General features: G+C 44.2%; 1 protein-coding gene across 19 annotated transcripts in view; it reads left to right on the forward strand.

Moving 5' to 3' along the window:
• PARD3 (par-3 family cell polarity regulator) overlaps positions 1 to 14,135 on the forward strand; it is a 656,180-nt gene that overhangs the window by 67,214 nt on the left and 574,831 nt on the right. For all 19 annotated transcript variants that reach the window (XM_073581677.1, XM_073581663.1, XM_073581668.1 and 16 more), the window contains exon 2: positions 12,477 to 12,578. In XM_073581677.1, the coding sequence (XP_073437778.1) occupies positions 12,477 to 12,578 (102 nt within the window). The remainder of the gene's footprint in view (positions 1 to 12,476; positions 12,579 to 14,135) is intronic.

Genomic DNA, 14,135 nt, shown 5'->3' on the forward strand with positions numbered 1-14,135 from the left:
GCGCGTCCCTGCATCATCCACATAGTCTGCTCGGCATCGCGCTCCTGCGCAGGCATACTTCTCTGCTCTGAGGGCAGAGTAAAGTGCTGCAGTGCCAGGCATCTCTGACCTTTCCCAGTGCCTGCTCACTGCAGTACTTTGCTCTGCCCTCAACAGGACAGAGAAGTACGCCTGCGCAGGAGCGCGATGCCAAGCAGACTGTGGATGGTGCAGGGATGCGCCATCCACATGAACCAAGCAGGAGGACGAAGATGGGAGGCGCCGGACCAAGAAGAGTGGCACGCCTTGGACCGGACCGCACCGCAGGTAAGTATAAAAAAAGTTAATTTTCTTCTTACAGGTCCGGTTGGGGGCAGATGTACAGCATTATAGAATGCTGTATCTAATCCCTGAAAGGCGGTGGCCAAAACTGGTGACAGTTTCACTTTAAAGGGGCTGTCTGGTCTAAATCAATAAGTCTGCAGTCACTCTTTATGACTGCAGAAATCATGAATTCTCCCAGTACATGCACTGTGCTCTGCAGGGATTCGCTGGTTTCTGACCTGTAACCCGAGGGTATGTACGCTTTATACTTGCTCTCAGCCGGAGCCCGTCTAGTGGGCGTGGCCTCGTTCATACAGTTGTGTTAGTTATTAATCGAAGCCTGCACCCCGACTAGCTACGCGGCCATCCTGTGTGCGTGGACGACTAGAAGGGCGCTGCTTCGCTCCATACAAGTGTATGAAAGCGAGGCCTCGTTCACTGGACGGGCCCTGGCTGGGAGTAAGTATAATGTGCACATACACTCCGTTCCCATCTCAGAAACCAGTGAATCCCCGCAGCGCACAGTGCGTGCTCTGGGGGATCCATAAGTCTGCAGTCACACAGAGCGACTGCAGACTTATTACTTTAGACCTGGCAACCCCTTTAATAACTATGTACAAATATCTGAAGGGATGTCACAGTGTAAAAGAATCACCCTTATTCTCATTTGCACGTGGAAACGCGAGAAGCAATGGAATGAAACTGAAAGGGGGAAGATACAGATTAGATATTAGAAAAAACCTTTTTACAGTGAGGGTGATCAATGAGTGGAACAGGCTGCCACGAGAGGTGGTGAGTTCTTCTTCAATGGAAGTCTTCAAACATAGGCTGGACAGACATCTGTCTGAGATGGTTTAGTGAATTCTGCATTGAGCAGGGGGTTAGATATGATGACCCTGGAGGTTCCTTCCAACTCTAACCTTCTAGGATTCTGTGATTTGCTGCATCTTGGCGAAAACGCAGCAGAACTCAAAATATGCGCAGAATCACATGTGTGCATGAGGTTTTAGGGATCTTATTGATTATGCCTGTACTGTTAAACAAGTATTTTACGCACCAGATAAACTGCATAAGATACGCTGCAGAAACACAATTTGTGGTCATACCCTTTGTATGATCTGCTTTGTCTACTAGCAGTCACCACTAGAGGGAGTGTAAGAGAGTATACAGTGTGCTCCCTCTAGTGGTGACTGTTAGCATCCAGCATTTTATCATACAACTATAATGTCTATGCAGAGGAACAATATGTCAGGAAGGTATAAAGATAGAAATAAGTAATGGGAACACATCACCGAATTCTAAAATGATTTGAAGTCACTTTCTGCTGAAGTTGCATCCTTTTTGTACTCTAAGGAAGGTTTAGCTTGTAGTTTCCCATCAGCCTATACAGTCTATCAGTAGGGTTTCGTAAGATTTTCTTGATAATGAATCGCCCCCAATAAAGTGCGTTGCTGAAGGGTTGCAGGCTATGTCTCTTGCAGAGTTGCGCACAAGTTTGTCCTTTGTCGCCATGCTGCAGTGTTCTGGATCAAATCCTCTCCACAGTGTTAATAACAATTTACAGAATCGGATTGAGCCGGGACGTGTCGCTTATCGTTCACGAAATGTGCTGACATGTGTCCAGCTTAAAAGATTACCTCTTGTGCTATGGAGTGTGGCCATGTAAAGATCTGCATGGAGCGAGTCCCCGTTATTACGTGTCCCCTGTGCGGCCGTTCTCGGGAAGGCTGGCAGTGAGAGGTGGCCTCCCAGAATATATCATGGTGATGCAGGGTTTATGCAGCATTCTGAGCTGCTCTTCAGATTTGGCTGCAGCGGTTAGCTCTGCGGAGTTTGGGGTTATTGATCAAAGTCTTTCAGCTGGAACACTTTTCTTTTCTGGTTTGTCCTTTTAGTCCAAGAGCAATTTTGTTGTATATTTTTCCACCAAAATAAATGTATAAGAGCTTTTCTTTAGATGGGGTTAAAGTGTGTTAATTTTTTTTTTTTTTTTTTAAATGGCCCAATTTTGGGGAGCATGCAGCTTATCGAATGAAGCGGCAATAGAAGAATTATAGAAATTCAACTTTTTTAATTTTCTTTTTAAATAATACAATAGCCTTATTTTGTGGATTACTATGATTACTGTGATATCCAATATAAATAATTTTCTTTTTAATACCTCTGCACATAAAGTAATTGTATTTCCAGATTGCACATAACTGTGCCCCTGATTGCGATATACTATGTCCCAGGGATGACACAGCCACAGGGGACCTCCTTCTGTCTGTGCTGGGACCGGAACTAACTTTGATCCAAGCTCTTTAACCCCTGATACGCCACTTTCAGTGACCTTGTGAGATGTTTGACTGAGGGAGATTTCTCCCTCTGTCAGACTGAGGATCTCCTCACTGCAATCTCGGGGTGTTAGTGGTTTACTTCAGCAGCCTGAGGCCTGTGCTGGGACCGGAACTATCTTTGATCCAAGCACTTTAACCCCTGATATGCCACTTTCAGTGACCTTGTGAGGCGTATTACAGAGGGAGATCTCTCCCTCTGTCAGACTGAGGATCCCCGCTCTTCAAGCTTGGGGTGTTAGTGGTTTACTTCAGCAGCCTGAGGCCTGTGGGTGGCATAAACTAAATTATGGTATATAATGTCAGGTTTCTGGTTCATTTGACCTCCCATAGAGTGTAATAAAAAGTGAGCAAAAACTTGGAGGTATCGCAAAATGGTACTGATGTAAACACAAACCATAAGATCTCATACAGGGGGGTGTTACCAGAGGGAGACATGTAGATCAGGAGAGCAAACTGCCAGTCATTACATGTCTCACAATGGTAACATCCCCTTGCATGTAAAATGATCTCTGAAGGCAGATTTTCAGGGAGATCTATGTCCCGCCCATAGATCTTAACAGCTTATTTACGTATTAAGAAAATTGTGGTTTTCTCGGGAATAAGACATCACATCGCAGATATCAGTGTCATTTTATTGAGCTTCTTATGACCTACATGCTCATATAGACGGAGAAGGAGGGTTGATCTTACGGACAGATTCCCTTTTAAGAATCTCTGGATAAATTGAAAAGTTCACACATCTACCTTCTTTTTACAAATGGATGCAACCGGAACGGAAATCAGTGGTAGAGTGGATAATGTATGGAAGAAAAACTTTTTTCTTTTTTTTTTTTTACATGCATGTAAAATTAGACAAAAATATGTGAGTGTAGCTTCATGGCGAAAAGTGAACACATGAGAGGTGATAACTAATTTTATGTCACAACGCCTTTGTTATCCCTGTTTTTTATGTACTGCGGCCTCTGTTAGAATATAAACATATAAATGCATAATAATAATTATATTTTTTAATATTCCTATATACGGTATTTGAAATTTAATAAGAGTTAATGCACAGTTAGCTCCAACTCCTACAACAGCCCCATAAATAATATATTCTGGATATATTGCACAGCTGGTGGAGGATACAAATATCGTACAGCTGGTGTATATGGGCGTGATGGCGTACGGCTGGCTGATACGGGCGTGATGTCGTACAGCTGGTGCATACGGGCGTGATGGCGTATGGCTGGCTGATACAGGCGTGATGTCGTACAGCTGGTGCATACGGGCGTGATGGCGTACGGCTGGCTGATACGGGCGTGATGTCGTACAGCTGGTGCATACGGGCATGATGGCGTACGGCTGGCTGATACGGGCGTGATGGCGTATGGCTGGCTGATACGGACGTGATGTCATACAGCTGGTGCATACGGGCGTGATGGCGTACGGCTGGCTGATACGGGCGTGATGTCGTACAGCTGGTGCATACGGGCATGATGGCGTATGGCTGGCTGATACGGGCGTGATGTCGTTCGGCTGGTACATACGGGCGTGATGGCGTATGGCTGGCTGATACGGGCGTGATGTCGTACAGCTGGTGCATACGGGCGTGATGGCGTATGGCTGGCTGATACGGGTGTGATGTCGTTCGGCTGGTGCATACGGGCGTGATGGCGTATGGCTGGCTGATACGGGCGTGATGTCGTACAGCTGGTGCATACGGGCGTGATGGCGTACAGCTGGCTGATACGGGCGTGATGGCGTACAGCTGGCTGATACGGGCGTGATGTCGTACAGCTGGTGCATACGGGCGTGATGGCGTATGGCTGGTGTATACGGGCGTGATGGTGTTATGGCTGGCTGATACAGGCGTGATGTGGTATAGCTGGTGTATACGGGCGTGATGATGTATGGCTGGTGTATACGGGCGTGATGGCGTATAGCTGGCTGATACAGGCATGATGTTTGGCTGATGCATACGGGCGTGATGGTGTATGGCTGGCTGATACGGGCGTGATGTCGTTCGGCTGGTGCATACGGGCGTGATGGCGTACAGCTGGTGCATACGGGCGTGATGGCGTACAGCTGGTGCATACGGGTGTGATGGCGTATGGCTGGTGCATACGGGTGTGATGGCGTACAGCTGGTGCATACGGGTGTGATGGCGTATGGCTGGCTGATACAGGCGTGATGGTGTATGGCTGGCTGATACGGGCGTGATGGCGTACAGCTGGTGCATACGGGCGTGATGTCGTTCGGCTGGTGCATACGGGTGTGATGGTGTATGGCTGGCTGATACAGGCGTGATGGTGTATGGCTGGCTGATACGGGCGTGATGGCGTACAGCTGGTGCATACGGGCGTGATGTCGTTCGGCTGGTGCATACGGGTGTGATGGCGTATGGCTGGCTGATACAGGCGTGATGGTGTATGGCTGGCTGATACGGGTGTGATGGCGTACAGCTGGTGCATACGGGCGTGATGTCGTTCGGCTGGTGCATACGGGTGTGATGGTGTATGGCTGGCTGATACAGGCGTGATGGCGTATGGCTGGCTGATACGGCTGATGTCGTACTGCAGGGATACAGACACAATCGCAGTCATCAGTACCAACAAGCAATACATGAGTATCTTATGCTGTCATGCCTGAGATTGTATTCCGTGCGCCCTCTCGCCCTCTTAACAGGCTTAACCACAGAACCTCAAAGTGGCTTTATTCTGAGCATTAAGGTTCAAATCATCAGATTTATCTCTGTAATCTCCCCCAAATCCCTAAAATTGTATTCACGCTCAGAAGCTCCAATCAACAGCTCAGTGAGTAATCCTAATTGAAGATGTCCACTGTCCGGTGTGTTATTGGGTTCCTGTATCCTGCTAATCCTGATGGCATCGTCTCGAGTTAGGATCTTCCGGGAGGGCGGTGATTATTATTTATTTTGTTTCCCCTTCTATTTTGTTTTGGCATAATGTATAATGTTTGAACGTGCTGAGACAAGGTGTTATCTCAGCATGCTCTGTTGCTAACAGATTGTCTTCGGCGTGCTTGAATAATATGCACTAGTCCCCGCGGCTGCATGTCTCGCGGCTGTTAGAAAGTGTCACTAACGTTTGTTACAATCTTTTTTGTTTTGTAAATTGGCGGGGGTCGGATTCCTGAGATCCTCCTCAATCACTAAAGTCTTATTTAAGTCTCCGCCCACCTCGCCCTCCGGGACCACCGAATAACTCCTCCTAAACAACTTTTGGCATTATCTTTATTAGGCCGCTACTGGATTCTAGGACTGTCCAGGCATAATTGGCACTATTGCCAAGAATGATGAGGCTGTAAATGTGAGGTCACTGATAGGGCAAGCCTCATACACCATTTAATTTTTTGCTTCAGTTGGTGTTTTATGTATTTTAAGAAATCTTGCTGTGTTTAATGTCTTGTCTTCTATCTAGATTGATATGAGGGTAGAGATGGGCAAAGATGCTAGACTGTTTTTAAATGCTATGGACACTCCTGACGTTGGAAAAAAATGTTTTTGTTTTTTTTCATAATGTTCCCAGTTATATTAAAATAGCAGTCTGAAATCTTTGTTTGATTTGTTTACAGGCCCCTTGATATGTTGTAGATTTTTGTCTTGTGGGAATTCCTCTCTGTAATACAGGCTGGATGTGAGATCTGTATATAAAAAGTGTACTTCTTTCTTTGGTTTCCTATATCTTTTCAGCATCAATGAAGCTACTAATTTTCTTGTATTTTCCTTTTTCTACAGCCTGTTTTCTCAGTCCACCCTGAGACTGTAAATACTTTGTTTCCTGTCCTCTGTACAGTCTTCTCATCACCTTGTCCTTCCTGCTGCTATCTCTAACACCAAGAGAAGGAAGGAGAGCAGTAAAAGCTGTCAAGTGCAGGACCTGAATTTTTCTTTTCTAACATTTTTGCAGGCCACTCGACTAGCTAAAGGCCTTGGCTAAATATCAAAAAAATCTATATGAAGACATGCAAATAATTTTTTTTTATGATGCATATACAATAAATTATACACCATTTGTGGGCTATGGTCTCTAACATAAACCCTTATGGTGTAATCTGTCCAGGTTTTTGCTACACCATCTGAGAGCAGCAAGATGTAGAGGTAGAGACCCTGATTCCAGCGATAAGTCACTTAATGGGCTACTTACTGATGTTTTGGAAAAAAAAAATACTTTATGTACTGCAGATCTAGCAATTCTCTGAATGCGGAGCTGTTGGACAATTTTGCATCTTGTTTGTTTGCTTGTTTTCAAGTATTTGTTTTCCGTAGTCTATATTTTTGTGTGTAAGTTTTGCACTTCTTTCTTGTGTTGGCGACTTAACACTTACCGTATTCTCTGTCTTTGTTTTTCTTGGTTAATGAGGCACATAACTCCAAGTTGAAGGAACAAAGGGTCAAGTCCTGTTTTGATGTCTTAAATCTTCTTTAATCTCGGTGTATTTCTCTGTCTAAGGTTGTGATTACAGGCTTTATAGCTCAGCTTTTCATCAATTCTTTTCTTTAGAGGGAAACTAAAGTTGTCATTTGTTTGTGTATTGTGTCATAGGCTGAGTGTTGACTCTAGGCATGTACAATGTAAAAGATCTTCCCTGATTCATGGGATTTTAGTTGAACCTGACAAACCCGTAGATTTAAGAGAATAAAGGGGGCTTTACACATAGCGATATCGCTAAAGCGTCACCGATTTTGTGACGTAGCAGCGATATTGCTAGCGATCTCGCTACATGTGATACTTACTGCCGACCGGCTCCCCCGCTGGCTATCGCTGATCGCGCGAGAATATCCTGGGCCGTTTCTCGTCGGCTGCTTCTTGCTGGCGCCGACGAGCGACGTGTGGACGCGGGCGGAGGACGGTCATCATCGCTGCGTCTGAAAGGTAAGTAGCGACCGCTGCTGCGTCTCTACGTCACTGGTGAGATCTGCCTGTGTGGCAGCTCACTAGCGACCATTTAGCGATGTACCAGTGATCCTGACCGGGTCATATCGTGGTCGGGATCGCTGGTGCATCGCTAAATGTAAAGGGGGCTTAAGATTTCTGTACTTAAATTTTCTGTAATGTCGTTGTTGCAAAAGATGGGAATTCCCATTCCACTGGTATGGTGTATTTTCTCACTTATTGTTATAAATGCAGTACAGGTTACATACAGTGGGTAAAATAAGTATTGAACATGTCACCAGTTTTCTAAGTAAATATATTTATATAAAAGTGCTATTGACATGAAATTATCACCATATGTCGGTAACAACCCATCCAGTCCACACAGGCCAAGAAATCATGAATTTTGTGTAATAATGTAATATGACACTAGGAAAAAGTATTAAACAGATGAAGAAAGAGGTGCAAAACGTCATGGAAAGTCCTGATGCTAGCTGAAATCTATCCGTAATTAGAAAGCAATCCTGCCACTTAGTGAAAAATATCAGGCGGTTTAGCTGTTGGCTTATAAAAACATGTCTCATTACCAAAGTGCCACACAGGAAACCTTTAATGATGGGTAAAACCTGTGAGCTGTCTCAATACTTCTGCAACCTTATTGTTGTAAAACTTACTGATTGCATTTTTTACAGAAGAATTTGTAAACTACTGAAGGTTCCAGTGAGCACTGTTGGGGCCATAATGCGGAAGTGGAAAGAACATCATTTCATAAACCGGCCAAGACCAGGTGGTGCCCGCAACATTTCAGACAGAGGAATGAAAAGATTAAGGCCAGGTTCACATAGTGTTAATGCAGTCCGCTCAATGCATAGTGTTGACGGACTGCATTAACGCTATTTCATAACGCAATCGCACTAGCGCAGATGCTTCATCTGCGCTATCAGTGGCGGACCCCCGGACGCTGCAGACAGCGTCCGAGGTTCCGTCACAGAATGACGACATTAATGCCGCTATGTAACGGATGCGTTAAACGCACCCCCTTAACACAATATGAACCCAGCCTAACTTTAATTACCATACCATGTTTGGAGTCCAAAAGGCACTGTATATCGCCAAAAAACGCCATACGAACAGTGATGTTGCAGGTGGGAGCATCATGGTGAGGGGCTGTTTTTCAAAATATGGCACTGGCAAACTTGATTTAATTGAAAAAATGGATGAATGGACAAATTTTAACTTGACATTATTGATAAGTCTGCTGCCCTCTACCAGGAAGATGAAAATGAAGCGAGGGGGGACATTTCAGGAAGACAATAATCCCCAACATCTGACCTGAATCCAATAGAAAATTTTTGGAAGGAGCTAAATATCAGAGTTCATAGAAGGAACACATAGGACCTTCAGGATGTGAAGAGTGTTTTTTGTGGAATAATGGGCTAAAATCACACCTGAGCAATGCCAGCGACTAGTTTCTCCATACAGGAGTTGTCTTGAAGCTGTCATCCCCAACCAAGACTTTTGTACAAATTAATAAATTTTAGTAAGCATGTTTAATTCTTGAAGTGAGAGAATGGCTGGAAGTGGGGTCTTGTGAAGTGAGAGGACGGCTGGAAGGGGGGGGGTCTTGTGAAGTGAGAGGACGGCTGGAAGGGGGGGGTCTTGTGAAGGGAGCCAGTTAGTGAGTGCTTGTTACTCGAGTGTGCTGAGGGTGCAATCCCCGCATTTTTTTGTAGCCGTCTGACAGCTGCAAAATATGCAGCCGTGTGGACTCAAACATGTCACTCAAACACCCGCGATACTTGGTGTGCATACCCGAGCACCCTAGGCATACTTGAGTAATGAGCAATAAGTAATAAGGAGAATTTTTTTTAAATGTTTAGATAGTAACCTTATATTTTCTGTTTAAGTATTGAGTATGATGGTTTGCGTATATGTTTGTGCCATTTTCCCATCTAGCACACTATTTATTGCATGCCATTAGGAACTGGATATTGGAGCTTTTACGTTTGATGTTAAATTAAAATAAGAATAAAAATAATTTTTTTTCTTTTAGTTTCTAGTCATAACCTGTTTGGCACAAAAATTACACCTGACCCTAATTGTCTTTTCTTTTAATCATGTCCGCATCGTTGCTTCCATCTTCGGAGAGCTGTGGAGTGGAGATTTGCATAGTTGGCAGACAATTTCTGCAGCGTTGTGCGGCGTCAGCAGATGTGTGGTCATTTTTCGTTCCGGCAGGACTGTAGTGAAAGCTGCGGATCTGCGGTAACGATTGTGAACTTCATAGTTGTGGTCCCGATAATGAGAAGGTTTGATGTTTTACCACAAAATCTGGGGGGAAAAGCGCCAGCTCCATTCAGTCTGTGGACTCGATTCCCCTCCGCCATGCTATACCCCTGGCCTGATGTATGTGGCCATGGGGAGATGCTCGGGTCTCGGGTCCTGTCCATCCCTTTCACATATGGAGCACACGACAATGAAAATGACAAAAGCATAAATATTTTTTTTTAAGTCAAAGTACGAGTATGATCAGTGGAGTCAGATTGTCTTGTAAGATTATGAAGAACATCAATTTTTATGTTTATTTTCTTATATTTTTCTTGCAAACAGTCCACATTTTCCATCTGCCAATCACGTGTTGACAATGAGAAGAACATTGGCAGTTTTTCAGACTCCACATTCAGATTAAATGATCTGACGTTTGGATTAGTTTCGGCGACTTTCTTCCACTCTCGCCGCTCCGCACAAGTCCTATTTAACCTAATTTAACCCATAATTTCCCTTGTTCATTAGGCAGTTTACTTTAGATCTTTAGATGTTTTCCCAGCTTAGCACAAGTTCCTGTAAGACAAGCTGAGCACATTGCTTGTCTGGTCTTGTTAACAAAGATCTCTAGAGCAGCGAATGGTGCTGCAATGAATACGGGGGTGGGGGGGGAAATTATACCTTTTCTCTTCTCAGTCTGCTGTATAAGTTCAGGTTTTGAACATTTAGTTTTTACAAATGTTTGTGCTCTCTAAACGTTATGTTTCACTGTGGGGGTGGAATTTTAAAGGTAATATCTCAGCAAGTTTTTGCTGGGTAATCTGAGAACAGCATAATGTAGGAGCAGAGAACCTAATTCCAGCAGCGTGTCACTTACGAGGCTGTGTTTTGCCGTTTCATTACAATGAGTGTTTTATCAGGAGGAGATTATCACTAGAGGAGAACTAGCCTGGTATCTGCTAGTCCAACCTCGCCCCCACAACTGATAAGCAGCTTTCTGTCAGTACACAGACTATGAAGGAATCTGGAACAATACAAAGCACAATAAGGTCTTATCCTGGTTGAAGAAAAAAAAAGAATCAAAGGGCAGAGAAAATGCTCACCTGTCGGTGAAATTCACAACTCCTTTGTTTAGTTTGGGTAGGTACAGGCTGCTGCAGATCCACAATGGTATATCATGTAGAAGCTGAAGAAAAAGTGAAGGTAAATCTGCGCTGCCAATGGTATCAAAAGAAGAGACAGCGTAGACATTCAAATGTGGTTTTTATTCAACGCGTTTCGAAGCACACCTGCTTCTTCCTCAAGACAAACCACAAATATATGATTATCTTTGCGGTTTGTCCTGAGGAAAAAGCAGATGTGTTTCAAAATGCATTAAATAAAAACCACATTTGAATTTCTACAATATACAGTGTACACAGAAAGCTGCCAGTCAGAGGTGTGGGCGGGGTTATACAGGGCTCAGCATTCCGAGCTCTGCTAGATCTGCGGCAGAGAAAGCTGTGAGTCTATAGGTACTGTCACACTTAGCGATGCACCAGCGATCCCGACCAGCGATATGACGCTGTCAGGATCGCTGGTACATCGCTAAGTGGTCGCTAGTGAGATGCCACACAGGCAGATCTCACCAGCGACATCGCAGGGGTCGGGGGTCGCTACTTACCTGTCAGACGAGGCGATCCTGACGTCCTCCCGCCCGCGTCCACGCGTCGCTCGTCGTCACAGCAGGAAGCCGAACAGGAAGCTGACGACGAGAAACGGTCCAGGACGTTCTCGCGCGATCAGCGATAACCAGCGGGGGAGCCGGTCAGAGGTAAGTATCACACACAGCGATATCGTTATAACGTCACAAAAACCAGTGACGTTATAGCGATATTGCTAGCAATATCGCTTAGTGTGACAGGCCCTTATCACAACTGCGGCACCCAGTAACCTAAGTGACACATGCCTGGAATCAGTGTCTCTGTCCATACATTATGCTGCTGTCAAATTACATACCAAAAGCCTGCTGACAGACTCCCTTTAAATAAATATATATATTAAATGTGTGTGTGTATGCGTGTGTGTGTGTGTATATATAAAAATTTTTCTTCCAACTTTGGACAATTTTTTTCTAGTTAAGTGTTGTTGGGCTTTTTGCAACTAACTGGTCTTCAAGGAAAGCTCAAAGCCATGTAATGCTTTCCTATGCACAGTAATGACATTTTAACAGGCACTATCGTAGCAGAAAAACATAGCTGAAACTGAACTTGTCGCCTGATTCATGCTGCTCAAACCGCGGGCAGCATCAGTTGGAGCTTGATGACACAGGTGCAGCCCGGGGATAGTTTTTCTCAAAACATTCCCGTCCCAGCGATGCTCTGGAAGATGATTGTCATGTCTCTCGCTAAGGAAGAAACCTGTCAATCACCACTAGGGGAACCTGGCCGGGGGCGGTGCTGGGCTTGCCTAGTCTCCATCATAGGTCCTTAGCTGGATTGTTAAACGTATAAGTCCACTACTGAGTGGTTCCACCCATCATATCATATGGAAATGCTGAAAGCTTTCATTTAGAATTCTGTCGATATCATGCGTTTCGTGCGTTCTAGGGAGCCGATGTGCAGTCAGTATTGATCCACATGTTGAAAGGATCTTGACGCCTCATTGTCACTTCCACATATACTTCAGTAACCTTTTCTTTTTCTTTTGTCAGGACCATAATTATTGGATACAAGTTCATCGATTAGAGCATGGGGATGGCGGCATTTTGGATCTTGATGACATTCTTTGCGACGTTGCTGATGACAAAGACAGAGTAAGTTTGAAACTAATTCCTGGAAATGTTTTGGTCACGTTAATGTCGCCACGCGATGGGTCTTGATAAGTCGGTGTCCAGTCTTGTGTGGCTATTGTGCATTTGTTAATGAGGAGCTGTCACTTGCTCAAAAAAATTGAGTTAAATACCTTGTAAATATCCCTGAAATCCCTTTATTCTGTCACTTTTTTCCATTTTGCTCTGTGTTGCTCCATGTGTTTCTTCTGGAGCGCAATATTTTTGAAATTTCAGCTTGGATTCTTGCTGGGTGTTTCCTTCTCTGGGGCATGCGCTTTCTCTCCTCCCTCCCAGACACTGCCAATCACACCTAAGCACCGTCTGACGCTTATAGGCTGCTAGATCGGCTGCTGAGCTGTGATAGGCCGCATCTGAGAGGAAAGCTCGAAAGCGCACACACCCCTAGAGAGGACTCTGAAGAAACGGCTAGTTGGACTGAAAATAGAGATTTCACATATTGCGCTCCAGAACAAACAAATTTCAGTATCTCTGCATGGCGCAGAGCAGTAAGGAGCGACAAAATCTGGGGAGCTCAGTAATTTTTACCACTGTTTACAACGGTTTCTGTTTAATATTGGTTAAAATTTGATTAGCATAGATTTATATATTGTATTTCTAAATTGAAAAATACCCTTTTCAGCATAATTTGCTTTTAGGTGTCAAACTTTGCTGTTAATCTGTTGCCAGGGCCGACTCTGAGATAAATCAGTCTACTTCCACCTCTGGCAGCTATAAATATTTTTATAACTCCTCATTGAATAATAGAAATGTAGTGTTATTTTTTTCTTACTGATCTATGTTGGGACTTTAGCAAGTTTTCCAATGGCTGAAATGTTTTACTAGTTTTAAAAAGGGTTTAGTTGCGTGCTACGTGGCAGCCTCCCCTTTTCAGAGTTCTGACTGCCACCAGTGGCATTGTCTGACGTTCTCCCTTATGTACTCTGATTTATAAGCATTAAATTCCAGTGTTACCTGGCTGCTTTGGATACACTGAAGCTGGCTCCATTTCTCCTGAAATGTAATTTAATACCGATTACTGGGGAAACGTTATATATTCTGTATGTAATGTTGCCGGCATGTCCCGAAGGATTTCAGGAATTCCCACATGACAGCTGTCACACTCCTGAAACCAAACATGCCAGGGTTATACATTCACAGCAGGTGCGTGTGATTTGTGGAGGGGTCAGTAATGGTATCACTTGTAACACTGTCTGCCCCAATGCTAGCTTCAAAACCAGGTTCTTTAGAGGGAAGGTGTCATCGGAAAATGATCTATTGTGGAAATCCGGCTTCATGGTAAATGCATTTATTGTTTTGTTTAGTGGTGCTAGTTATTGTTTTTATTTTTCATTCCTCCCATAGTTTCCAACATCCTTGTTAATTTAGAGCTGGTATAATCCCATCCCAACCAGAACCATCCATTTTTTTTTTTTGTGCTTTTTGTTTCTTCACACACTGTCCTTTTTCGGCGAGGTAGTTAATTTGACGAGATTGTTTGCGAAAAATCCCTACAAGGGAAAAATCCATACAATGCCCAGG

This window comes from Dendrobates tinctorius, unplaced genomic scaffold (genome assembly GCF_039654945.1).
Source record: "Dendrobates tinctorius isolate UK_male_01 unplaced genomic scaffold, ASM3965494v1 ptg000070l, whole genome shotgun sequence".
NCBI lineage: Eukaryota > Metazoa > Chordata > Amphibia > Anura > Dendrobatidae > Dendrobates > Dendrobates tinctorius.